The sequence below is a fragment of the Xenopus laevis genome, chromosome 2S (genome assembly GCF_017654675.1).
Source record: "Xenopus laevis strain J_2021 chromosome 2S, Xenopus_laevis_v10.1, whole genome shotgun sequence".
NCBI classification, from domain to species: domain Eukaryota; kingdom Metazoa; phylum Chordata; class Amphibia; order Anura; family Pipidae; genus Xenopus; species Xenopus laevis.
Genome location: NC_054374.1, coordinates 148,791,915 through 148,819,900, shown reverse-complemented (window position 1 = coordinate 148,819,900; position 27,986 = coordinate 148,791,915). Strand labels below are relative to the sequence as shown.

Sequence of the window (27,986 nt, the reverse complement as noted above, 5' to 3'; positions counted from 1 at the left end):
CCAGTTTGCAGTTTCAGGGTCCAAATTAACCTAGCAACCATGCATTGATTTGAATAAGAGACTGGAATATGAATAATCTGGGCCTGAATAAAAAAATGAGTAATAGAAGGTAGCAATAACAATACATTTGTAGCAATACAGGGCATTAGTTTTTCGAGAAAGCTGAAAAGCTGGAAAGAGTCAGAAGAAGAAGGCAAATAATTAATAAAAAAAAAACTATAAAAAATAAATAATGAAGACCAATGGAAAAGTTGCTTAGAATTAGCCATTTTATGACATACTAAAGGTGAACCACCCCTTTAACATTTTACCAGGGAGGTCTCTCAAAATTTTTTACCAACTGCAAAACTTGTGTTGTGTGTTTCAGACTAAGCAACTGATTGTATCAGAGGGAAATTGTTTTGGCTGATGGGGGGATTAGAGTCCTGCACCGGGTCGGGTACCTGCGGGTACTTGCGGTCAGGGTTTGGGCAAAAAGTCCCCAGATCCCTGACCGTGAACACACCCGGTGGGTAACCCAACTGGGTAACAGACAAAGGTGCGGACTTGAGCCCTTCCACCCGCCACTGTAATTGTGTCAATTTTTTTCCATCTTTGTGCGGATCAGGCACCGGAGTGAAGCCCCTTCTGGTCCAAAATGACGTCACTTCTGTTTTTGCGTGTCCCCAGGTCGGAAGGTAAGTAAGGGTAGTGGATTAGGGGGGGGTTATAATTGTGGGTTACTGATTATGGGTATAAGAAAATGGACCTGAGCAGGGCCATACCTATTGGTAAAGAATAGTTTCCAACCAGGGTCCACCATAACTGCACGGCACAATAAGGAGGTTACACAGTATCAGTCTCCAGGAGACCATTCTTTCCAAAGAATACCCTAACTGATTACCCTAACAGATTGGAAACCACAGCTATCATTGACAGTATAACTTGCATTATCTCCATTACTTGCTTACCCATATCTTTGTCATCCTGAACTCTTTTCCTTTCATCCAGAAAGGCCTGGATCCACCTCTGTTTGTCCTCTTGTTTCTTTGCACAAAAAAGATTGACGTCGTCTGTTAATCGATTCATGGCTTTAAATGCATTCTTGATATTCAGATTAAAGTCCCGATCTTTCCCGTCTTCAACATCCGCCAACACCATCTCGTCCATGTCAATTCTCCCCTTGTAATACAGGATGTCCCTGCGCAACAGATCTTTCTTGCAGAAGACCAGTTGATGGTCAAAGAGGAAGAACGTCCTTTGTTGGCTCTTTCCTTGTTTAATTATCATGGTCAGTTCTCCAGAGTGAATCAGTTCTGAACTTCTGGCCAAAATATCTTGTCCCTGTTACAAGAAATAAAAATGCACTCTTTTAGACGTATTGTCTCTATATAGCAAACATGAAAATTTGTCTCATTCTAGCAACCAATCCTTCCTTATTCTTAAATCAGCCATACATCAGTAGATATTCTTGTCTGGTAAATAATGGATCGTTGCCTGATTTGGTCACCAAAGTGCTGTGCCAATAAGGGCTGATCTGTTCATTTGGGCCCCAGGCAATCAATCAGATCCTAAGGAGGGCTCGTGATATGGTCCTCGCCTGATGTGATTTTATAACCTGTTCAATACAAATCTGGCTGGGGAGGCCATCAGGAGGGTCTCGTGCATGAGCCAATCAGCTGCTGGCTTGGTCCAGAGGAGACATGTCAGGAGGACCCTGTATATGGGACAATAAGCTTCTGACTTTGTCTGGAGGGGCTGAGTCAGCAGCTTTTATCAAACCATGTACATCCACCTTTACAGTACTGGATGTATCAAAGTAAATTACTTATTACAACCCCAATCCACCCCGTTATGCCCCATACCTGCCCAGTCATGACCCTCATTAACCCAAACCCCACCACCTTCATAGCCAGCTCCCCTCCAAGCTGCCCAGCCGTGGCACATTCCACCCCAACCCCTTTATGTCAGCCCCTGCATTCACAAGACAAACATGGGAGACCTATCATTATTACACACACGTCCAATAAAAATGACATGGCCTAAAGACAAAATCCTGATTTCTAGAAACACTTACCTCCCAACCGACAATGGAAACCTGCCAGCGGGCAATCTTGTCTATACTTTCCAACCGCCTTTTCCTCTCATTAATTAGACAGGCAACATTTTTCATGGCTTCGTAGGCTTCTTTTATTTTGTTGTAATCACTGAAAAACAAACAGGAAGCTTTAATTTCCCTTGATGTTTTCCAATTACACGTGCCCCTCTGTAAAAGCAAATTACTTTCTTCCTCTGATTAAATTAGGACAAAAAAACAGATGACCTGAAAAATTACTTTTGCATCTTGCAAATTGCAGTTGGAAATCAAAGTAACAACTGAACAAAAGGGAGTAAATAATAGTACATTGTGCGCTGCAGTTTTTCTTGCCTCTGCAGAGATCATTATATTTTCTGTTTATATAAAGCTGACATATTCAGCAGAGCTTTACAGAGATTATACACAATTCACATCAGTCTCGGCCCCAGTGCTTAGCTTACAGTCCCTATCACATTCACATATAGAAAGGCAATTTTATCATGAGCCAATTAACCTGTATGTATGTTTTTGGAGTGAGGGAGTGGGTGGAATCTAATTTAAAGCCACAGTGCTGTGTAAATATGATCCCCATACAGAAGCATGGTTCTTCTGATACTGCAGAATGGAGAAATCAGTGTAACGTAGTGACAAGAGATGCAGTCTAAAGCAAATTAGCGGTGTAATACTGCTAATGTCGTGAAAATGCTGCAGAACAGGGAAAACATATAAATTGCTCAGGACAGCATGACATGAATAAATAAGTTCACTTTCTATTTATAGGGCTTCAAATACATCTAAATACAATATTAAAGGTAATTTGCTTCAATAAACTTGAAATGGCAGCTGTCATGCACTGTACTATAGGGGCATGTTTGGCTGATACCCGATAAAGCTTGAAAAACCAAAAGGCACAGCAGGGTCAGGGGTGTGGTTGCCTCGTGGCGAGTTTGAGAAACTGATCTCAGGTAGCAGCAACCCGCAAATTACCTTTCCTAGTAACGTTAAGGGACAAACTTCTGATTATTCAAGGTAAGTTAGACTCTTCTAGTGCAGGGAGCGCAATTGCTGGTAGACAGGGCTGTGCCAGGCCAGCTGAGTGCCTGAGGCAATCTGTCCGGCTGTGTTGCCTGAGCCTCCCACGCATATCTCACAACTATCCTGTTTTTCCCGATTTTGACAGCTCAGTCCGGGATTGTTACTGAAATGTCTCAAGTTCCTCTTTGATCCCCTGTACTGAACAGCCAATAAAAGATACAACGTTTCTAAAACTTAATTGGCTAGAATACGTGGCAGCTGCACATTTGTTACAATTTAGGATGAGCAAAGATAAGCAGGTCTCTTGGTGAAACGGAGACTTAAAGGGCAATCCACTTTCATTAGCAAAACTGTAACACATAAAACCGGACCCTAAAACTCCAAGAAATGTGTTCATACTTACCAAATTTGTAAAATAGACATGGTAATTAGGGGGTGTGGCCATGCAAAGGGCGTGGGCAACATTTTTAGCTGCACTACGAGCGGCAAAACTTTTTGTTCCTCTTTCTATTTTAAAAATATTGGGAGGTATGGGATATGTATGGGTCATCCAAGTGATCCAATTTTTTGCAGGGTCAAGAAAATCCATACCATCCTACTAGACAACCCCACATATATGACCGATTTTACATGGAACAGGATAAACACAGCCAAGAAACACTTTATTTGCAGAAAAATCATAATTTTGCCTTAAGTGTGATTTCCCTTTATAAATTTACGCTCAGGATCTCTGCAGATGCCAACAGCATTCAATGTCAGTAGGGTATTTGGATCACATACTGTTGCAAAATTCATTCCGCATCCGCCGGCCCCTTTAATCTCCCATAACAGAGCACTTGAAGATGAGGGTCAGGAAAAAGTTACCCTGAGCCCCTACTGAAAGAATACTCTTATTTTGTTGCTGTCACACATGGCTGGTCCCAGGCTCTCCCCCTGCAGGGTCCCAAAAACCCACTGAAACAATACTGCCATTGTACAGCGGATAGGGCAACCCATTCTCTCACATGAAGGGAAGCCACTTGGTCACACGATATACTTAAAATCATAGATAAGAGAAAAGGGAATTAGGCATACGTTTCTATGGCAAGGGAACAATAAGCATGGGGGGGGGGGGACGGCAAAATAACAGCAAAAGCCAAATTTGATGAATGTCCTAATTGAAAAGGGAACACTGGCAGCTCGTTGTGTGCAAGCTGAAAAATGTGATCCGGAACATTCCACCAAGGGAACACAACATGACTAGTATATACATGCCATACTTGTTTCCATATATTATTCAGGAACCAGCCTCATTAACAGAGGATAGAATATTTGGTAATGTGACAAGTCCAAGCACAACGAGTTATACTGAAAAGCTTTTCTAGGGCAACACACATCATTGCTGTACCGCAAATGCTGAGAATCCCCTATAAGAACGTAGCTGGCTTATTTTCTACTGATGAAGACACAATTGCAAGGGGTGGAAATACTGCTTCTTAAGGTCCATAGAGGGAGCGCTTGCTCTAATGACATTAATCGCAGCAACGGCAGTTGGTGAAACCTAGACTGAGTTTGGACATAACATGGGCACATTTTAAGTGGACCAGACACAAAAAGATGTATAATAAAAGTCCTTTTTTTAAATTAAACATGAAATCCAATTTCTATTTTTTATTTAAGCATTCATAGCTGTTGTAAGCTCATTTAAAAAGCTCAGCTGTCAATCAGATATTGTCTGCCCCTCTAGAGGCGGGGCAGACAATTACTTTCACTTTCCATTCAGCACTTCCTAGATGTCACTGCTCTCCCTACATTCCCCCAGTTCTCTTCACCATTTAATTGTGTAGCCAGTGCATGGGGATGGACATCAGGTCCCCCATTCTGGTGCACAAACAAGATTCTGAGATGATACAAGGCTTGTCTTAATAACAGTGTCCACAAAATGGCTCCTGCCTGCTTGCTATAATTATGAATTCCCAGACTAAAGGAAACAAGATTCAAATAATTTCTATAGTGTAATTAAAGTTCATTTTGCTTGACTAATGTGATAAAATTGTAAATATTTTTTTTGGGTTACACGTCCCCTTTAAGCTGCTGATTTGGCCCCTTCTGACCAAGTTGGGAGCTTAATTGGCCAAGTAAGGTGCCTTACATGGCTGATATCTCGCTGAAAATTATCCAAATTTCAAAAGGACAGGTTCAAAAATCCTTTTTTGGAGATGTCCACATTGGCGCATTGATGCAGTCCTCTCCCAACGGGCCTGCAATGTCCTCTGCTATAATTCAAGGAGCCAAATTATTGGTTTAGCCAGATTTGGCCCAGTACGTAGATCTCAGAGTGTATGGCAACCTTAAGTCTAATAAAACTAGGGATGCACTGAATCCAGGATTCGGTTCGGGATTCGGCCAGGATTCGGCCTTTTTCAGCAGGATTCAGATTCGGTCAAATCCTTCTGCCTGGCTGAACCGAATCAGAATACTAATTTGCATATGCAAATTAGGGGCGGGAGGGAAATTGGATTCCTTTGGGTATTCGGCCGAATCTTTCACAAAGGATTCGGGGGTTCAGCTGAATTCAAAATAGTGGATTTGGTGCATCCCTAAATAAAACGTGGTATTTTGACCGCCAGAAGACATTTCTAGAAGGAAGCACTTGAGTATTTTGGCACAGAGGCCTGTCAGCTTTCCACATGGGTCAGATAGGGTACCATCAACCTAAATGACAACTGGGCTATGTAAATGCTTCTACCACTGGTACAAGGAGGGCTACACCATATGAAAACAAACATTACATTTACCTGTGCTCCTGAGTTGTATACTTCAGTAACTCTGCTAGTTGTAGAGGGTATTTACAGATCTTCTGCACAGGGGTCAGCAGGAAGCCATCAATAGCAATATCAATCATCTGCTGCAGAAGCCTGCAGGCCTCGAAGAAGTGCCGGTACTTCCCTTGCTTCATCAGGTTGGACAGCTCTAAGCACGCACTGGGATGATTGTTACAGTACTCAGAGTAGATGGAAAAGCCATCTTGCTGGAGAAGAATTGAGACAACTATTGAATTAACATTGAAACCACTAGATAGAAAATTACAACAATACAAATTAAAGAACTAATTGTTAGAAATGCATTAAGACCAGGCAAGGGAAGCAATTTTCCATTGCACTGAACTTCCTCTTTAGGAAAATAGATCTAAAGCTAGCTAAAGTACGATATACTGTAGCCTACTAATAGGTAAAGACAGAGGAATGTTTTTGAAGCATTCATTGTTAAATAGAGAAGCTTTATGTACCAGTTGCTTCAGTGAAATCCACTTTAGCTGCAGGACAAGACACAAGAACCCAGACACATATATCGTGTATATGGCATGCCTTAAAAATTAGGCGTTTAATAACACCCAAACAATCTTTGGCCTCAACTATTATTTGTCTATAGTTTGGACAAGAGAATTAATCTGGCATATGTTTCTTCTTTACAGGAGGGATAAATGTAGGCTAAGCCTCTTCCAAGTTGAAGAAGAGGAGGAGAGGGATGGAAGAAAAGGAGAAAAAATGCTTCCCCTGCCTTCTATAAAGATGAAGGTATTTGCTTGTCCCTGCTAGACACCTACAGAGTGGTCTTATTAAAAAAAAACATCTTAATGGGGTGAAGACACACACAATTATTAATAATTATTATTCACATAATTATTATTAATACGTAGTTATGCAGAGGAGTAATATATTACAGTATGCCATTGAGCTTTACTGCTCCTATAAGCAAGACCATTTCATTTCATACAGCAGAACTGCATTTGATCGAATGATCTAGTAATTTATTCTTCCTCCCCATTTGATGTTCTATTTTAAAATAAAACCCAACAACTTACATTATTGAGAAAGCAGTCCCCAATGTCGCTTATGTGGGGTTCATCTTTGTTGTGTTTCTTCTCAAGATCTTTTAAGAACTTCTTTTGGAATTTGTAAATATCTTCAATGTTTCCAAAGATGGTGTTGAGCTGCCCTTCTGTGAACATGCTGGTATGTTTTCTACACTGCTTGATGTATCCCTGTATAAAAAGAAAGCAAGTCTTGAGAGGACGACTATAAGGGTCCTGCAAAAATATGCGCCCTCCTTGACATTAATGCCACAGATATGAACCAAACAAAAAGATGCCAGTCTTCCCAATAATCAACAAATAAGTTTAAAAATCCAAAAAACATTTTTTAGCACATGAAGCACAAAAGCCGAATGAGTTTTGTGTCTACTGCAGCACTAACTCATAGGACCAGCCTATGAGTAAACCTTATGTTGATTATTGGGAAGACTCCCATCGTTTTGTTTGGTTTTATATACGTGCACCCTTAGACTGGGGTGAACTGTGAGCTCTTCTCCCTTATTATCGTTTACTTTTGTTACTGGACTATAGTATTTTCAGGTAGTGTCTAGATTTGAATTAGCAGTCTCCCTTTTTATGACAAAGATCCCTGGGCAATGTTGACTGGCTACATCTCCACAGCCCTCACTCAATATAACCATATTAGCAGTATGAGCGTGTCCATCATATGTTCTCGGTTGCAAAATAGGTTTTGGACTGTACCTCACAGATATCTTTAAGATGCTTGATGTAGACCCGCTCTGTGTCCATTATTTCGCGAACTACATTAGCCCTCATCTGGCCCATGTTCTCAGCATTCTTGTGGCGGGACTTTGAAACAGTCATGTCATGATCTTCTTCATGGAAGCTACAAGAGTTTTCGGATACATCCTCCTGGTTGACACGTAACTACAAAAGGAAAACGCAGTGGAAAGGGATGACTACTGTTCAGGATAAAGATACAGAATAGCCTTGCAGAAGTTATTCATTATTACCATACTGCATTTTCAGTAGAAAACAACAGTGTTCATCTATAAGGTGAATTGGAAGTTGCAACCCTTAACATATTTGACATGTTTATTATCTGATTGGCTATATGTTATTCAGTTCCAACCTATGAAATCCTTGAGCTCCAGGTTGGCTTAGTTCTAATGTTTTGCTTAGAAATAATTTAGTTTTACCACTGAAAATATCTTACCCGTACAAAGCTAGCAGGAAACCAGGCCTCACGGTCTCGAATTCTTCCCCACCACCAGTCCTTATTAGAAGCCTCGAGAACACGGATGACATCTCCTGCTTTGAAGGCCAGTTCTTGATCATCCATTGTAACATGATCCCACAGAGCTTCTGCATACACCACACTGCCATCACTTATCAACTAAAGGACAACAAAATATAAGATTAGGCTAGCACCCTAGGGTAGGCTCTAATGTGCATTTGTGGGGGAAAAAAACCTGTGCAAGAATTGACAGAAGAAGGACAAATGCAATGATAAGGAAAGCACATAGCCTATCATCAGTTTATGGCTAACATATCTGAAAATACCAGCATGGTTTTAAATAAATAATAATGCATGCGGGATTGACATGACTTTACTTCATGTCAATGAAGATAAAAGATACGATTTAGGGCAGACATTTGCATTTTTTCCTTTTCTGCTAGTACCAAAGTAACTGGATGGAACAGTATGACTATGAACCTCATTAATTGCTAGCTGCTCTCCTCCTGGTTGCAGGTATCTGGGATTGGCTTGGCAAAGCTCTTCATAGCTATAGTCCTCTTCGCTCCCATTGTCATCAACCAAAGCAGAAGACTCAGCCCCTCCATCTGCAGAAACTGAGCACACAAAACAGACTATTAAGTTCCTGAAGTATGGCGCTCCATTTTATGTATACATTGGGCAGAATCTCAGAGGCCAAAACAGCCTCAAGATTAATTTTTAAAAACAATCAATCAAGAATTGCTGGTAAGGCAGTACTAGTCTGCAGAAGCTATAACTGTTTCTTTAAATTTCCGAGTTGAGACTGGGTTCAGCTGAAATTCTGCATTTGGTGAACCTATACAAGTATTATTCCAGTATTTCCACCATGAACATAATACAATTGTCTGTGGTCAAGATTTAAAGTAGTTATAAATGGATACCTTTGTAACAATTATCTGAATACATCAAAGATGAGGAAGGAGCATAAACTCAATCATCTATCTGGAATATAGTGTTTTCAGTAACTCCAGGTTGCAGAATGGGGGATGAATTAAACATGGTACAGCAGTAAAGCAAAAGCATTAAAAAAAGGCAAAGTAAGAAGAACAGACGACAATCAAGTGAAATTACACTGCAAAAGTAGGTATACATAACATAGAGATCATTTCCCATATGAAGCTAAAGAAGAACTTGGCTCTTGTTGCATGGTAACCAACATAACTTGCGTCATTGTTCCTTCCATCTAGTTCATTATTTCAAGTTATTTCAAACTGAGAGTGATAGAGACTGGCGAGTGGAAAATGGCAGGGGGTTTTAAGCTCATCTTAAGAAGTAGAAGCTGCAGTCTGCAACTATTCTTGTTTCCATTCTTAGCTATTATACAGTTATTAAAGGCATTGGGTTTCAAAGAGAGGCCACTAACATTATTTTAGACCTTGATTATCAAATAAATAAAGAAGTCCGGTCTTACAGTGTAAATTGAGATGATAGAAACCTCAGAAAATGCAAAATGGATGTGATAATGAGCAAGAATCATGAATATTTTATAGAAAAAGCAGAGGGTATAAACTGGCCATTTACTGGAGTCAAACATCCTTGCATGGTTAACATTTAGACTAACTGAGCAATAGCATTATAGAATACGTTGAGGTAAGACATGATTAGGAAATCTACAGGTGGTTTATATTCAAAAGCAAAAAGCTCTCATAACAAGACATTTCATTGTCAGAACATTTAATTGTCTCCTTGTATATATTGTCAGGAGATAGGGAAATACCAGATGTGATGCTCCTATTTAGATATATCCTACTCTGAAATTGCTGCTTGAGGTGATCCGCCAAACTGAAGTGATGAGTTCAAGATCTGAATCTTTGTCTAATCCCAGTTCCTGAGAAACTAAAGCTCCAGCACAAGCCCTAAAATTATGTTTAGCATTAATATGAAGACCTGCTTCACCACATCACCGGAACATTACACACTACATAAACAACTGAGGTCTTCTGGTCTTATACAAGATGAGAATGTGCTTCTATGTTATTAAAGGGCATGTAAAGTGTAAAATAGAATAAGGCTAGAAATGCTGTATTTTGTATACTAAATATAAACATGAACTTACTGCACCACAAGCCTAATCAAACAAATAATTTATGCTTTCAAAGTTGACTTCAGGGGGTCACCATCGTAACTTTGTTATACATCTTTGCAAGACTAAGACTGTGCACATGCTCAGTGTGGTCTGGGCTGCTTAGGGATCGTCATAAGCAAAGCTGCTTGAGTTCTGCATGGCTGGAAAGTAAGGCGGGGGCTCCCCCTGCTGTTCATAAGTATAATTGTTTCCCTGCTCAGCAGTAAGGGACCGTCTGACAATTCCTATCCACAGCAGTAAATGAAGGGAGAATTTCACTGCATACAGTCAGGTTTCTTATAAAAACGGTACATATTTTTTAATTAAATTGGAGATAGGTTTTTTTTTTTTTAAAGAAAGTAAAAAGTATTGAATATGCAGCAGCCATGCACTTGTTAATCTCTCATGTCTATGTCTTGTTAGGTTTACAAAATCATTTAAGAAACTCCAAAATCCTCTAGATAATGGGTTTTGCAAATTGTAGGGGATGCATTTATTTCAGTTGCCCCATTAGAAGGATGGAGAATATAAAGTAGCTTTACAATCTGTCCCTAGAGATTGTATTGAGTTGTTTTATAGGGGCCTATCGCACAGTCAAGGAACTAGGAATAATCCTTGCAAAAGCCGATTCATTTCTGATATACCAACTGCAGCAACATGGCAAACCTCTTTCCACGTCAGCTAAACAAGTTGTGTTCCTCAAAGACACATGACAAAAACCCAACCCCCCAAAAAACATACTTCTGCATATGATATAGTATAAAGAAGTGATTCATAGAATGGCAAAATTGCAGCAAATCCAGCCATCACCTGGCAATTGATCATGCCCACGCATTGCTATGCAGATACTTGCTAACAAGCTCTCCCTGTGAATATACTCAGAGCTACTGAAAGCAGAAGTGGCACTCCCAATAGCCATCTATCATTGTGCAAAACAGTCCTGTAATGCACCTTGCACTGGGGAAGAATGAGGTGGCGACAAAGCGTTATGTTGCCCCAGCAATTTCAAGGCTACTGATGCAAAGCAGTCGAAACTTGGCTATTATACAGTACATATCCTTCTAATTATGAATGGAAGGTGAAAAGCTTCCAAAAAAGCCATTCACATTCTCTCTCCATTGAGCAGCAGGCTCATCTGCTGAATGACCACTCCCAGCATCCTTAAAAGATGAATAGGTGTACTGGGAGTTGTAGTTTAACACGCTAAGGAGTCGGAAGCTAGGCAGACCTGATTAAAAAAAAAAAACAGAAGATTGCCCAATTTGTTCTGCAAATTCTCAGTATACAATTCATGCCACTTACAGTGCCAACGTCACATTCACACAATGAAAAAAAAATGATTTAATCAAAATCAGAACAGTAAAAGTTGCTAAAATGATTTCCAGGGTTACTGCAATGCCCATTCCCCTATGCTGCACAACGAAGCAGATATGCTTGCTGTAATGGATAGCATTTAAACATAGAAAAAAAGTGGATTCTGAATTCCTATTGATTCTCGCTCGAGCCAAGCTGTTCCATGCAGTATTGCACTGCAGAACATGTAACCCCTGCTCCCAGTTACTGCCGGCAGCCCCACAGCCCACGTTTAGCCCCCGGAACTTGCACAACCAAATCTGCACAGGGAATGATGTACTATACCCAAAGCAGAGACAGACAGAGACATGTACCACTTACACAAATACCCATCCATGTGAAGGCTCTCCAGACTCCAAAAGTGTGCCATTTCCCCTCTGGCTACCATGCTGTTTGCTAAAAATACGCACAAAAAGGGGTTTGGCCTTTTTTTTGTTAAAAAAAAAAAAAGCAGAACCATTAAGAGCTTAAAAAGCTGCTTGCTCACACGGCTCTGCTAGAGCTGCTGTGGATGGAGCTTATTCATGCCTGGCATCTTGCTAGCCTGCCTCTCAGGCCACACAGGATAGAGCTGACAGCTCCAAACTCCCCGTGGCTGTGAATTTCACGGCTTTCTGACGCCACCATGGGGTACCCGTAGGGAAGGAAACAATACAATAGCATCGATAGGGATGCAGTCTACAGACTGGCAGCAGCTGCCAAGAGATCTGCCCACGTTATTGGCCAGCGGATCCAAATGATCGCGGTTATTAACTTAAGCAATTGAGCATAAAGGGAAGTTTAAAGGTTGCACTTCAAGGACAAAACAAATGTCTGGGTGCTGATGGGCGCAGATAAATCAGTTGACATTTATTACTCTTTATGGATAATGAGTTCATTTGTTTTGGCTCACTATTTCTATACTTTCACAATGTACTTGTTTACGTGGCTAATATTTACTGAACCCATAAAGAGCGGTTATGTTTATTTTGTAATCAATGTGGCATCTACATGGGCATTTATCAGTGGTGTAACTAGATGTTACCAGGCCCCACAGCAAGTTAATTTTCAACCCCATATCCAGAGATTTTTTACCAATATATATTAAAATTGCTCATTAATTAGGGCCCCATGGGGCCCCCCAAAACTCCTTGGCACCCCTGCAGCCGCAGGATCTGCTTCCTCTGTAGTTATGCCCCTGCCATTTATAGAGCTAAAAAAACAATATGTACACTGATGTAATGGGTACAACTGGTTGTCATAAATGTAAAATGGCTTACCATAGGGTTATGGGCTAATCCCGGTTTAACACAGGCTGCTATGGGCATGGTTTTGACAGCTAAAAGGGTTGGGCAAAAAGTGTTTCCAATTTTCATTTTGGAATGTCATCTATTATGGTTTCTGAGTAGGGTTGCCACCTGGACGGTATTTTACCGGCCTGGCCGACAAAAATGATGGTTGATCCCAATGTTATTAATAAGGAAAAATGATAAATATATAGGATTATAATACATAATAGAAAGACCGGTATTTTTTTCCAGAAAATTGGCAACCCTATTTCTGAGGGGAAAAAAAACGAAAGGATAATCCCCTGATGGAAGATATACTACTCCATGGAATAAGTCCCTCAAACTTTGTGCTCCCTGATTTAATAAATAATACAAGTTAAAGTGGGTAAAGACCTGGGAGGGCAATTTGGCCCCTTGTGCCAGAGTATTACAAATCAATGGAACAGGGGCACAGAGCAGATCTGCTTCTCCCAGCCCGCAAATATACATCAGCTGACAACAGCCCGAGCCACCAGCCTGTGTGCCCATAGCCTTAAGGTGGTCATACACGGGCCGATAAAAGCTGCAGACAGATTGAGTCAGCAGTTTATTGGCCCATGTGTGCAGGCCCAGATTTGTGGCAAGGCAGTATTTTATGGGCGGCATGTAGTGATGGGCGAATTTAGGGTGCTTTGCTTCGCCAAAAAATGTGCTCGTTTTTGACGGACGCCGCCGTCCGTTTTTCAATGGTGGCTAATTTTTGCGATGGTTTCACAAATTTATTTGCCGGCGGTGAATCGTGTGAACGCGCCTGGCGAAGAAATTCGCCCATCACTAGCGGCATGCCATGAATGGTCGAGGGCAGAATAAAATTGATTATAAATAAATACTTCAATGTTCTTTTTTATACACTACAGGTATGGGGCACGTTATCCAGAAAGCTACGGCTCTCCATAATTTAAATCTACTTAAGAATGATTTAAACATTAAATGAACCCAATAGGATTGTTCTGCTTTTGTTCAAGCTTTTATGAATATTATATTCTGTTAACGAGTTCTTTAGCTTTCTTGACACCTATTTTTTCTAACGGTGAATTTGTTGCGAGGTCAACATTCCTGTGAAACGACATCTAGCACCCATCACACTGGTATTTTAACTAAGCAGTCTTGCATTTGTCTACAGATAAAATAGGGAGTCAACCATTTCAACCATACAAAGGCACAGTATGGCCAGGGAACAGGCAATGATACCACAATCTGGTGCACAGGCAGTGATAACACAATCCAGAAAAACAACAAGAGAATGTAAAGGATACATTAAAGCCCAATTAAAAATACTGTGAGATATGATATACTAGCTATTGCATACTTTTTGTAAATAAGTAAATAAAGCATTTATGTAAAAATAATGTAGCACTTTGCTCATCGCAGTAAAATAATACTCTGAACTTACTGTTAGAAGCCCTTAGCTGTTGTTGACGTCCAACTCGATCTAGGCCTATTGGCGTGCTTTGGGACAAGGCAAAAGGTTTTAAACGGGCAGAGACAGCCTTGTATGGAGGAACTTTGTGGGCTGGAATTGGGGGTCGAGGAACTGGCTGCCAATAAGACACAAAAAAAGCATATCATTAACAAAATGTCAAACATAAAAAAACTTTATGACACCTCTTTAACAATGAGGAAGGTGGTATAATCTCAAAAAAAGGAGTACCTTTAATCATCGAACCAAAGGCAGAATAAAAAGTCTAAATTTCAACAAGGGCCACCAATATGCCTATAAGCAGAAAGGTAAGCCAGAATCACCAAAAGTTAATTATATGTAGGTTCATTTTACTGTTACTAGGTTACATGCAGACCTTGAACTCTAAAGCGTTGTCAGTGATTATCTGAGTAATGCATTTCTATGTCACATCTTTCATCCTACCATTTGGTCCTTAGGCCATACTATTCCTAACAAATTCTTCCTCTGGTCAGGTAGTGCATCTGTTAAATGATGTGATGAAGTTTTCTCTCTTTCAACACTCTTGCTACAATATTGTTCATACTCAATGGCCTACACGTTTAGTACTTGCCCAGGAGGAAGGGGTGGAATAGCTAAAAAACATCATAGTGAGACCTTAAAGCGGTCATACACTGGTCAACCTTCAAGATATCAGGCTGATTTGCCAGGAGGGAGCATCGGTATACTGTACAACTGGTCATTGCATGTTATGGCTAATTATAGCCCCTTTTATTTGGACAGAAGACCTGAAAGAATGGCTATAACAGGAATAAGGAAGGGCTTTGGCTCTCAATGTCACCATACATCACCAGAGGAAGTTTTACTTTGGACAGATTAATTGAAATTTAATAGGTTGATCCTGTAGGTTACATATATAGCAAGATGGTTAGGTTGTATTGTTAAAAATGCCTATAATGCCCAACCAAACCCGACCTACAGAAGACATTCCGAAAAAATGGCTACATAAAATATTCGGACTCTCGTGAATTCCTTGAATTCTATCTAGGTTTCTTTTAATCACGTTGGTAATTTTCAGGCAATCAATACAAAATGAACAATAGGAATCTTTAGACATATAAAGGGAATGCATATGTCAACTTATTTGTTGTCAGACTAAGAAATTGGGATGTTTGCAGTCATTCTGCACACAGTATGATTACATGGTGTGGAAATGTAATTCAGGGAAACACTAATTACATAAAGTGGACAAGTTATGTCCAAACATTATTCTACATTTCCACCCAAGCAAAGCAGGTTGATCCTTATTTCTTAAATTATATTTTTTACTTGTACTTGGTGACTTACCAATATAAACCTTCCTTGGCATTATTTTTATGAAAAAGCCTATTTTGAAAGGGCAGGATATATAAAGGTGACATTAGGAACTAATTAGGGATGGGCGAATTTGACCCATTTCGTTAAAAACTTGCCGCTGGCGAACTGTCGCCGATGCCCATTAAAGTCTATGGGCGTCCAAAATTTTTTTTTTGTTGCGCGTCTTTTTTTTTTTTTGACGCACGCAGCCATACAAGTCTATGGGCGTCAATTCTGCGCTGAAACAAGATGAAAAAATTCACCCATCCCTAGAACTAATGGCTGTAGATAGGAAAAATAGCTATCATAATTGAGAAATAAAATAACCTGAATCTTTTTTTTTTAAAAAAAAAAACAATAAAAACAAAGAAAATTAAAGGCAAGACATTAAGGGGCATATTTATCAAAGGTCGAAGTTAAAAAAAACTTTGAACTTCAAATTCAAAAAGACCAATCGAATGGAGGTCTAAGTTTTTTTGGGGTAGTACTTCGAATTGTACGATCGCAGCTCAAAGTCTTTTTAACTTCGATCTCCCAAACTCCCCCGATTGCCTCCATACAGGTTGTAGGAGGTCCCCCATAGGCTAAAACGGCACTTCGACACCTTTTAGGTGGCGAATGTCTAAGTCGAAGTTTAAAAGAGACAGTACTTCAAAAAAATACAACCTTCGAATTTTGAAGTTTTTTTCACTTCGAAACTTCACCTCGACCTTTGATAAATCTGCCCCTAAAACAGAGCAAAACAAACTGTACCTGTTCTTTGCATTTATTTTGCACCATTTTGTTCATTTATATAGAAAACTAAAAGGCAAAAAGCATGCCTTTGTTTGCACTGTATCTATTTTAGCAATAATGCCCTTTATTGCATATGCCTAATGGCCTTCAGTACTATAATGTTATGGCATGGAGAGGGTTTAATACACCTGGCTAAAATTATTAATTAAATTAAGGGATGGACACTGTGAACCACTTGGACGTCTCATAAATGAGAATAAACAAAATCATCGATTTCTGCATACTTTTTATATCCCACTTAACTGTAAAAAGCAGTGATGACTACTCCATCCCTCCACCACTTACACCTTAATGGATTGTACCAATCTTATTTAAAATGCAGAAAGATATAGAAAAGTGGTTAAAAAACTCTTCCAAAAATAGTGTCAAAAAAAGTGACAGAACATCCACATCATGATGGAGATGATAGTGTTATCTCAGCCTACACATGCACACCTTACCTAATTACCAACGTAACGGTTGTATTTGTGAAAGTTGGGCAGCTAGAGTATGTGTCCAACTGCACCAGTATTTAGACAGATAGTTTTTCCCTCATCTCATGTTTGTCTTGCTTAATTTGCATCCCAACCATTTACTCACGTTACAGCCTTTCTCCTTCCTCAGTGGTACAACCAGGATCTAATTATGAGATCACACTGAAACTACAGTACTTGCATCCTACCAAAGTTCAAAGCTGTAGGGAGAAATTAGGAGCTGGGGGGCAACAGCTTTAACAATCCCTGAAATTTGGCATTTCTTTAGACAACATTTTACAGGATTATGCATAGATTTCCATGTATAAGCCATTACAAATCAGCTGAAGACATTTAGATTACATCAAATGATCCACTTTGCAGAGCAGAAGGAAGATGATTAATTGGAAAGCAATGGAATCAGGGGTTAGTGAGATAACATGCACATTTTATTATTTCATTCAGGGGAAAATATTGAGGATTACAGGACTAAATCTATCTAGGTTAGAAAGCACCATTCCCAGGAGGAGTTTGAAGAGAGTTGAAAGGTTTTTATTTTGCAGCCATTTCATGCTTTCCAAGACCTCTTACTTGTTGAAGCATAGCTCCCATTTCTTCATCCTCGCTCGTTGTAAAAAAGTTGACCCCACCTACAGAGATGGGACGTCTTCTATAGTTCACTTGGTACATAGGGGTATGCTCTTGCTCCCGCAATTCCGCACTAAAAGACTGCGAGGGAAATCGACACCCATTATCGGTTTCATGGGACTCCGTGGCAACAGAATCTTCTGGAATGGAGAAGCTACGGATAGCAGACTGACCGTAGTCAGACAGTGGCCTCTGTCTAGACCTGCATTTTGCAGAGTTCCATCTTCGAGATGCCACTTTTTGAGGATCAGCCTTTTTTTCATCATCTTGAGGTGGCGATTTCTTGAAGGGTTCTTCATTGTCAACCTTTTCAAAAAGGCGAACAGTGCAAATAAGGTGCATTGGAGAAATTCAGAACCGTTACATTATACAGGAGCAGGTTGGAAAACTGAGCAGAACATGGACAGGAGGCAATGTATTTTACGAAAAAAGTGAAAAGTGGATTATGATACATTTCTTCTCTTAATAAAACAGGAAAACAACATAAAGTGAAATGTTTTGAATGGTCAGGAATATAAAGTTGAAGAAGAGCTTCATATATACTTAAATACATCTATAATTCACCATGCACATAACAGTGCCTATTTACAGTTGTATTGGATGCAGTCAAATGCACTGATTCGATCCTTCTTTAACCTTATTCCTGGCATTTAGGACTGACCAGTATGTTGCAAAATCCTTCCACTTCCTCAGATGATCTGGTCACAACATTGACCTCATGCACATAGCAAGAATTAGCCAATATGCGGCTATCTAGAACTCAATTTGTTTACAAAACTGCTGTAATTCAACAATGTCAACAGTGCATGCAAATTGTGGATTTCATAACATAATATACAGTAGATGGACAAAATCAATTCCTGAAACCACCTTTAGAAATTGCTTTAGCTGGAGTTAAAGGACCAGTTTAGTGTAAAAATAAAAACTGGGCAAATACTGTAGATAGTATGTGCAAAATAAAAAAAATGTTTCTGCTATAGTTAGTTAGCCAAAAATGTAAATCTAAATTCATAGTCTTTCTATTGGAATCTAAAGGCTGGAATGAGTGGATGTCTAACAGAACAGAACACTACTTCCTGCTTTTCAGCTCTCTAGCTCAGATTCAAAAGCAAAAAAGTTATGACTCATATGACCCCCCTCAAGTCACTGATTGGTTACTGCCTGGTAACCAATCAGTGGCAACAAAGAAACCATCCAATATCCAATCCTTTACAGCCCAGCCTTTATATGTTACATTTTTGGCTAACTATATTAGAAACATTTTTGCACAACCTTTTACTCAGTTTTTATTTTTACACTGAACAATTCCTTTAAGTAGCACATTTTATGCACCAATAGTAAGAGTCTGACTTTTTCTCTTCAAGGCTAAAGTCACATCAAAGATATTCAATATACCAAATAACCAAAACTTGCCTCCAAACCAGGGATTGAAAACAAAGCACCTGCTTTGTGACCACTGGAATCAAAATCCAAGGGGTTGGTTGGTGAGCAACATATAGCTTGTGAGCCACTGGTTGGGGGTCCACTGCTCTAGAACATCCCTAATGGCATATAAGAAGCTCACTGCAAAAAGGTGATTTCCAAAGTAGCTAACGGAACCATGTTACACCATTGTACAGATGCCCCCTGCTGACATCCAATGTGCAACTGAAGAGGACAATACTGTTCCAACATTGTTTCTGACAATCTCATTTATGTGAACTGGGTGCAACTGATTATAGAAGGTAGCCATAAGCTGCCCTGACAATGACACAAATATGCATTTATCAGTTATATCAGTTTTTTGGATAGTGGTGATGAACACCCACATTTCCACCTTTCTATCAGTCATAATCAACTTTGCTTTATTTGCAAACCTACGGAACAATGCACAGAAGTCAGACAAGTTCCTCTATTATATAAAGCTTTGATGCCTGGTGGCACGCAGAAGATACTGGGAGGAGAACGTCTCATGCAAAACACTGCCGAGTTCACAACACTGCCCTTTAACACCCCACAACCCCTCATAGAATATAAAAACAATTTGCAACCTGGACACAGCTAGATATATATAGATATGTACTTAAGGGTTCGGTAATTAATAAATGACTTATGATAAGCATCGGTGCACCTGTGCGTGCAACAGGACAGCACTTTTCTCGCGCTAGCCAAAAATAAAAACAAAACTTTTAACTTTCTCAGAATCTAAGTAAACAAATTGCTCTCTGCCATTCTTTAAAGGTCTGTTCTAGACACAAAATACTGATTTTTGGTTGATAGTGTTACTTTTTTTGTACAAAAAAAACAAAGCTTTCATTAGCAGCCTCCCATGTTAAACATAAAGCAGTTTATACAAAACAGATCTCAGGGCTGATCATTGTATCTTTATTTTCTTTTGTGCGGCACATGCACCATTGCACACGGATATTTTAAGGCACAGCAAGCGGCTACCCTAGTGTAATGCTTCAACAAAGAGCCGGCAAAGGATTATACCAGGCCTGTCCCCTCTGATGGGAACCTCTGTCTGGTCTATTGACTTGCATTGTGCAGATTATCTGCTATAGTGAAAGAGAATTGCATAGTTTTGGATTCTGGAGTATGTGTGACCTGCAGCTGCTGGCTGTCGAGGAATGCTGGGGAATGTAGTTCAACAGCAGATGAAGATGCCGTTGCCTACTGGCCAGTGTTTTACCAGCCCAAAATTTGATCAAAGCCAAGGTTAAGAACAGGGAAGAAAGATATAGGAATAGAAAGTGCTTAACCTGAGCTGCAGAGGTTAAATATAGATATTTTAAATCTGAAGAAGATATTAACCATAATCCTGCTCTTCTCTTCCATCAAGGCCTACCCACCTTTGTGTCTGAGCCCGGCAATGGTGTCCCAAACATACATCGGAACGGCAGGCAGCTAAGTGACGGCATCCCGGCTCCTCAGCATTTAGAGCACATTTTCCCACAGAGAAGTAACTTTTTTTCCCCTCAGCCACCGGCTTTTCCCATTGAGCGCCTAAGTATTATTTGCTCACTCTGTTTGCATGTGGACCTTGTACCTTGTCACACAGTGTCTGTCCAACGTAAGCAACTTAACCCCTTCTTTTACTAACCACAGAGAGTGACACAAAGGCAAATAAATGTCCTGGAACCCGGACAGAGAAAAGTTTCCATAGGTGCAAAATACAGTTATTGTTTTCAAGGTGCCCAGGGCTATGTTTAGGGCAGAAAGGGCCTATGTGAAAAGTGGTTCACTTGTGATATATTCCTTAAAGAGACCCTGTCATCGGAAAACATGGTCATGTGACTTGTGCCTGCACTTTAGGAGAGAAATGCTTTCTGGCAGGCTGCTGTTTTTCCTTCTCAATGTAACTGAATGCGTCTCAGTGGGACATGGATATTTACTATTGAGTGTTGTTCTTAGATCTACCAGGCAGCTGTTATCTTGTGTTAGGGAGCTGCTATCTGGTTACCTTCCCATTGTTCTTTTGTTTGGCTGCTGGGGGGAAAAAGGGAGGGGGGGTGATATCACTCTAACTTGCAGTACAGCAGTAAAGAGTGACTGAAGTTTATCAGAGCACAAGTCAGACTTGGGGCAGCTGGGAAATTGACAATATGTCTAGCCCCATGCCAAATTTCAAAATTGAATATGAAAAAATCTGTTTGCTCTTTTGAGAAATGGATTTCAGTGCAGAATTCTGCTGGATCAGTACTATTAATTGATTCATTTTGAAAAATGTTGTTTTTTTTCCCATGACAGTATCCCTTTAAGCTGAAGGTCTCGGGCATGTGCACCTGGACCCCCCCCCCATATAAAGTGGCGGATTTTACAAACAAGAACTTTCATCTTCCTCTGTTTCTGTGTATTTGGATTTGTTTTATATTATCAGAAAGGGTATATATCTTACCACCCCAGGGATACTTAAAGGGATACTGTCATGGGAAAAAAAAATTTTGTTTTTTTCAAAATGTATCAGTTAATAGTGCTGCTCCAGCAGAATCCTGCACAAAAGAGAAAACAGATTTTTTTTTATATTTAATTTTGGAATCTAACATGGGGCTAGACATATTGTCAGTTTCCCAGCTGCCCCAAGTCATGTGACTTGTGCTCTGATAAACTTCAATCACTCTTTACTGCTGTACTGCAAGTTGAAGTGATATCATCCCCTCCCTTTCCCCCTCAGCAGCCCAACAGCAGAACAATGGGAAGGTAACCAGATAACATCTCCCTAACACAAGATAACAGCTGCCTAGTAGATCTAAGAACAGCACTCAATAGTAAAATCCAGGTCCCACTGTGACACATTCAGTTACATTGAGTAGGAGAAACAACAGCCTGTCAGAAAGCAGATCCATCCTAAAGTGCTGGCTCTCTCTGAAAGCACATGACCAGGCAAAATGACCAGAGATTCACCTACACACCAATATTACAACTAAAAAAAAAAAATACACTTGCTGGTTCAGGAATGAAATGTATTGTAGATTGAATTATTTGAATTATTTGCAGTGTAAACAGTGTAATTTAGAAATAAAAACTACATCATAAAAATCATGACAGAATCCCTAAAGAAAGCATATTCATAGTCTTTGTACTGATTGCTGGGGTCCAAACAACCCTAGCAACCATGCATTGATTTGAATAAGAAACTGGAATATGAACAGGACAGGGCCTGAATAGAAATATGAGTAAAAAAAAAAGTAGCAATAACAATAATTTTGTAGCCTTACAGAATATCTGGGGGTTTTTTTTGATGGGGTCAGTGACCCCCATTTAAAAGCTCAAAATAGTCAGAAGAAGGCAAGTAATTCAAAAACACTAAAAACAAATAAACACCAATTAAAAGATGCTTAGGATTAGCTATTCTATAAAAAATAAAAGTTACTTATAGGTGAACCACCCCATTAAAGGCTGGTAAGTGAATACTTAATTGCCAGCAGCCACCAACTCCACTTCTGAAGTTGTTTTGACGTGACACGGCTCATAAGTCACACCGTGGCACAACATGTCACAACATTCATTTCAATGGGAAAAGTTGTTAAAATGCTTCATCTAAACAGCCAATGGTAGTGGTTGGTCCATGTGTACAGAAGAGGGTCTCTTACAGTTACATGACCTCAGTAAGATCCATATATAGAACAACCTTAAGTTATCAGCCGTGGCACTTCAAGACTTTACCCCTTATCTCTCTCGGTGTATACATTTTTCTAAACACAAGTTTGAAATGTGCTTATTTTTAGAAAAGAAAAAGAAATCTGAAAATCAAACAGAAGGTTCCAAGTATCGTTGCAGTTAAGTTTTTGTTGTCGTTATCAGCAGATCTGTTTTAAGGAAGGTGGTGTGCATAATATGACTGCAATCAAGGTATCAAGTGAAACTAGATCCAGCATTGGATTACGGACATGATAAAATACCCCTAGGTTGTGCTTTGCTCTGTAGTGTTTTATCAGGGAGCTGGTAGGTTAAAGCAGATGCCAGTCAAAGCTAAACACAACCTGGATGGAGGAAATTCCACCATCAGACAAAATGCAGAGCAGAAAGAACACTCTGCATGGGGAAGTATCAGATTTAATTTAATGAATGAATCTCACATTCTGCATGAACCAATAGCCCAACACAACCTTTAGCATCAGATTCAGTAACTCGTGCTCTTTCTGTCTGAATTCTGTGATATAAAGTTGGGTGCAATGGCAAAAAAGTAAAATTCAACTTTCCATTATAGAAATCCGGCTCAAATGAAAACAGATTATATACAGCTACACATTTTGTGCAGTGTGTTCGTTTTAAGAAATCAGATTCACAAATAGTCATTATTGATTGATTATTTCGAGATTATAATGAAAGAATTCCTCAACCTAACATTTTTTGTCCAGCTACAACCAACACACTGATGCTGTCAGTCACTGACAACCTGGCCGATTCCAGCAGGAATCCTAAATCTGCAATGCACTAGCGACACACAGCAGGTATGGGCTGATCATTTGTAAGAAATGATCAAGGCATATATGGGAAAATATAAAGTAACAGTATTAACATATATATATTAGGGATGCACCGAACCCAGGATTCCGTTCGGGATTCGGCCTTTTCCAGCAGGATTCGGATTTGGCCGAATCCTTCTTCCCAGCTGAAACCGAATACGAATCCTAATTTGCATATGCAAATTAGGGATGGGGAGGGAAATCACGTAACTTTTTGTCACAAAACAAGGAAGTAAAAAATGTTTTCCCCTTCCTACCCCCTAATTTGCATATGCAAATTAGGATCCGGATTCAGTATTTGGCCGAGCCAGGTGGCCTAGTTGTGAGCACCGCTGTGTTTGGACATGGGATATCAGAAACAAAGTAAAAAAAAAAAAAAATCAATTCCTCCGGACAAAGGTCTATGGGAAAACAAATACTGATGCCCTCTAACAATGAACCGATTATATATTAAACACAACATAAAAAAAAACCACCACTGTTTAGGCTGCAGTTTGACTAATCTGCTGTGGGCCCAGAGCATGTTGGCTTTACTTCAGCTTCCTCAAGGTCATGGTCAGGCTTAATCAGCCAGCAGTGATGCTATCGGACATGTATTCCATTCTGATCTGGAGAAGCAAATTGACTTGGACATACTGATAAAAGCTGCAATAGATGTGAGCTCAGGAACACAGTTAATTACAATTTGCCCTCCGACAGTAGATACTGTATGTGTGATATTAAACTGTTGGTTTCATTTTCCCATGGTTCCCATTTTCCAGATTTAAAGGGGTTGTTCACCGTCCAACACTTTTTTTTTTATTTCAGTTTGTTTCAGATATTCTTTTGTAATTACTTTCTATTTTTGACTGTATTTCTAATTTTAAATTATTATTTTTCACCTTTGTATGTCTTTCTGAGGGGGGTCGCCGACCTTGTAAACTGTTCTAAATTGATACATTTCGTTTATCCATTTCTTATGTTTGGCCCTGATGAGCTGAATCCCTGAGTTTCATTAAAGGCAGCTGTTAGAATTTATAAGGGATGCACCGAAACCACTATTTTGGATTCGGCCAAACCCCCAGAATCCTTCACGAAAGATTCGGCCGAATACCAACCCGAATCCTAATTTGCATATGCAAATTAAAGGTGTGGAGGGGAAAACTTTTTTTTCTTTTTTTTTGGAGAAAAACTTTTTTTACTTCCTCGTTTTGTGACAAAAAGTCATGTGATTTCCTTTCCCGCCCTAATTTGCATATGCAAATTAGGAATCGGGCAGAAGGATTCGGCCGAATCCGAATACTGCTGAAAAAGGCCATATCCCAGCCAAATCCGGAACCGAATCCTGGATTTGGTGCATCCCTAGAATTGATACAATAGTTCCTAATATCCCACAGATACTGCTGAGAAATGTATCAACTAAATGTATCAACTAAATGTAGCAAATTGTAACAGTTCAGAATCTGCACCTGGATCACTGAGCTGCCAGACTGAAACACCAGAGACATTCAACTATAAGGAAGACATTTTGTGTAAAAAATAAGAATGTACCAGTGCATTATACTCATTTAGACATAGAAGAATTGTGTTTAAAAGAGTAGTGTTTCAGGCTGATTTATTGAATATTTCTGCAAAGCCCCTAATAATCCCTCCCTTACCTTCCTGCTCCCTGAATTCCCAGGATGTACAGGCTCACTTAACTGTAGGACAGGAACCAATCAGCAGCTAGCAGGACCTGATTGGGAACTGAAGCCTGTCTGTGCTTGTATGACTGCAGGGCTGTGATTGGCTGTCCCCCTCCTACTGTGCTTCTGGCAGGGATCATTAGGACACACCCACCCCTCATTTGAAACAGGGACCAGTGAACATCTATGGAGCTCCAATAAAGGGGCTATTTTTAAAGATAATATTAATTTTAGCACCATGTAAAAGCAACACCATATATTACTTATAAATGCCTACAAAATTAGGGTTTTTTCATTTATACTGTATGTTTAACCTAGTAATGTTTAGCCGGCTATTCCAGAACTGCACAGGAAGAAAAGGTCTAGAACAACCAACAGAATGTTAACATACAAAAGACCATTTCATGGGCAGGTTGTGTACGACTGCAACAAACACACACACCTGCCGGTCCTACTGCACAAACACAGACTGGTTTTTCCAGAAGGCAGGCTTTATTGCAGTAAAGTAGAGACATTGCTGCTGATTTTAGCCTCACTTATTTGCTTTTAAAAATAAAGAACAGGTATGGGACCTGTTATCCAGAAAGCTTGGGACCTGGGGTTATCAGATAATGGATAATTTGGATCTTGGTACCTTGAGTCTACTAGAAAATCATGTAAACAATTAAATAAACCCAATAGGCTGGTTTTGCTTCCAATAAGAATTAATTATATCTTAGTTGGGATCAAGTACAAGCTGCTGTTTTATTATTACAGAGAAAAAGGAAACCATTTTTTAGATAAAATGGAGATTATAGGAAGCAGCCTTTCTATAATTCGGAGCTTTCTGGAAAATGGGTTTCCGGATAACGGATCCCATACCTCTATCACCACATATCATTCAAATCTTCACTAATTGCACTGTAAGAGGCAGATTTACTAAGCTCGAGTGAATAGTTTGAATGCAAAAATATTCGAATTTCGAAGTATTTTTTTGGGTACTTCGACCATTGAATTGGTCAAACTTGATCGAATCAAATGATTCGAACGTTTCGAAGTAAAAATCGTTCGACCATTCGATAATCTGAGTACTGTCTCTTTAAAAAAAAACTTTGACTTCATACTTCGCCACGTTAAAGCCGCCGAAGTGCAATGTTAGCCTATGGGGACCTTCCAGAGCACTTTTCTAAGTTTTTTTTGATCGAATAAAAATCATTCGATCGATCGCTTAAAATCGTTCTATTCGAAGGATTTTACTTCGAGGGTTTTTTAACCCTCGAAATTTGACCCTAGATAAATCAGCCCCTAACTCCAACATGAGGGGGGGGGTCTTATATATTCAGTCTCCATTAAAGGGGTTGTTCACCTTTAAATTCATTTTTAGTATGATGTAGAGAGTGATATTCTGAGACAATTTGGAATTGGTTTTAATTTTTAGTTATTTGTGGTTTCTGAGTTATTTCAATTTTTATTCAGCAGCTCTCCAGGTTACAATTTTAGCAATTTGGTTGCTAGGATCCCAGTCTAACTCTGATCCCCATACACATTGGCAAATCTACCGAAACTCTGCTTTAGAGGATACAAAAGTCCTGTATGTGATCTTGTAAGAAAATGTCACATATTTTCCCCACTACAAACTTACAGCTCTATTATTACCAGGCTGAGGCCATATTTCCTTTCAGAACACTGGAAACCACTGGCTCCCCTCCAATCTGCTGGCACCACTACAGCCGAGGGAAGTCGGACAACATTACAAAAAGATAATACGGCTGCTCCAGAACAGCGTCTCATAGCAACCAGAAAGCTAGAAACAAATGCTTGGTTGCCATGGGTTACTGCACCGGAGCAATTTTGTGCCAAAGTGGGTTAATAAGCTCAAATGAGCAGTGTGTGACTTACAGCTATTCTGATTGAGAAGTGCAGATTGGTTTTTATATTGTTGATTAAAGGCAGTACTATCCCCGAAGCCGAAAAACCAGGCACAGTCCTGCTCAACTAATGAACTAGCAGACGGCTGCTTTAAAGGAACAGTAACTGCAAAAACTAAAGTGTAATGATGATATAATGTACTTTTGCCCTGCACAAGTAAAACTGGTGTGTTTGATTGAGAAACACAACTATAGTTTATATAAACAAGCTGCTGTGTAGCCATGGGGCAGCCATTTAAGGGTAGGGACACACTGGGCGATTTGGGGAGATTTAGTCGCCTGGCAACTAATCGCAGCGACTTTTCTCCCCGAATGCCTCCCCTCACTCTGCGCCTGGATAAAATGAAAAGTCGCCGGCGCTAATCACACACGGCGATTCGTTTTCCGAAATCGCCCGAAGTTGCCTCACGAGGAAACTTCGGGCGACTTCGGAAAACAAATCGCCGCGTGTGATTAGCGCAGGCGATTTTTCATTTTATCCAGGCGCAGAGTGAGGGGAGGCATTCGGGGAAGATTGGTCGTGGAAAGTCGCGGCGATTAGTCGCCAGGCGACTAAATCTCCCCAAATCGCCCAGTGTGTCCCTACCCTAAGCACAGGATACACAGTAGATATCAGATAAGGTCTGAAGAATCCCATTGTATACCACAGAGGGTATCTGTTATCTGCTGTGTATCCTGTGCCTTTTCTCATTTTTCGGCTTTGAATGGCTGCCCCCATGTCTACACAGCAGCTTGTTTATATAAACTGTAGTAGAATATCTGCAGCAAACATGCAAGCTTTACTAGAGCAGCACAACTGTGCATACTATTTCCATTACTTTAAACCACTTAATTATTTTAGTGTTACTGTTCCTTTAAGGCTTACAGAAATGGTTTAAGCAACCAAATTAGCAACATCATTAGCGGGT

The 27,986-nt window shown here is 39.9% G+C and overlaps 1 protein-coding gene across 4 annotated transcripts in view; it reads right to left on the bottom strand.

The window, feature by feature from the left end:
- LOC108709967 (spermatogenesis-associated protein 13) overlaps window positions 1-27,986 on the bottom strand; it is a 51,037-nt gene that overhangs the window by 6,817 nt on the left and 16,234 nt on the right. Inside the window, exons 1-10 of one of the 4 annotated variants that reach the window (XM_041584516.1) lie at window positions 20,391-20,811; window positions 17,503-17,865; window positions 14,303-14,447; window positions 8,623-8,759; window positions 8,122-8,301; window positions 7,647-7,832; window positions 6,936-7,115; window positions 5,869-6,101; window positions 2,057-2,186; window positions 951-1,323 (exon numbers count right to left, since the gene is read on the bottom strand). In XM_041584516.1, coding sequence (XP_041440450.1) covers window positions 951-1,323; window positions 2,057-2,186; window positions 5,869-6,101; window positions 6,936-7,115; window positions 7,647-7,832; window positions 8,122-8,301; window positions 8,623-8,759; window positions 14,303-14,447; window positions 17,503-17,865; window positions 20,391-20,459 — 1,996 coding nt within the window. In that variant the 5' untranslated portion in view covers window positions 20,460-20,811. Of the gene's footprint in view, window positions 1-950; window positions 1,324-2,056; window positions 2,187-5,868; window positions 6,102-6,935; window positions 7,116-7,646; window positions 7,833-8,121; window positions 8,302-8,622; window positions 8,760-11,923; window positions 12,111-14,302; window positions 14,448-17,502; window positions 17,866-20,390; window positions 20,812-27,986 lie in introns of those variants that run through there. The other 3 variants (XM_018250280.2, XM_018250281.2, XM_041584517.1) reach the window with 3 other exon arrangements.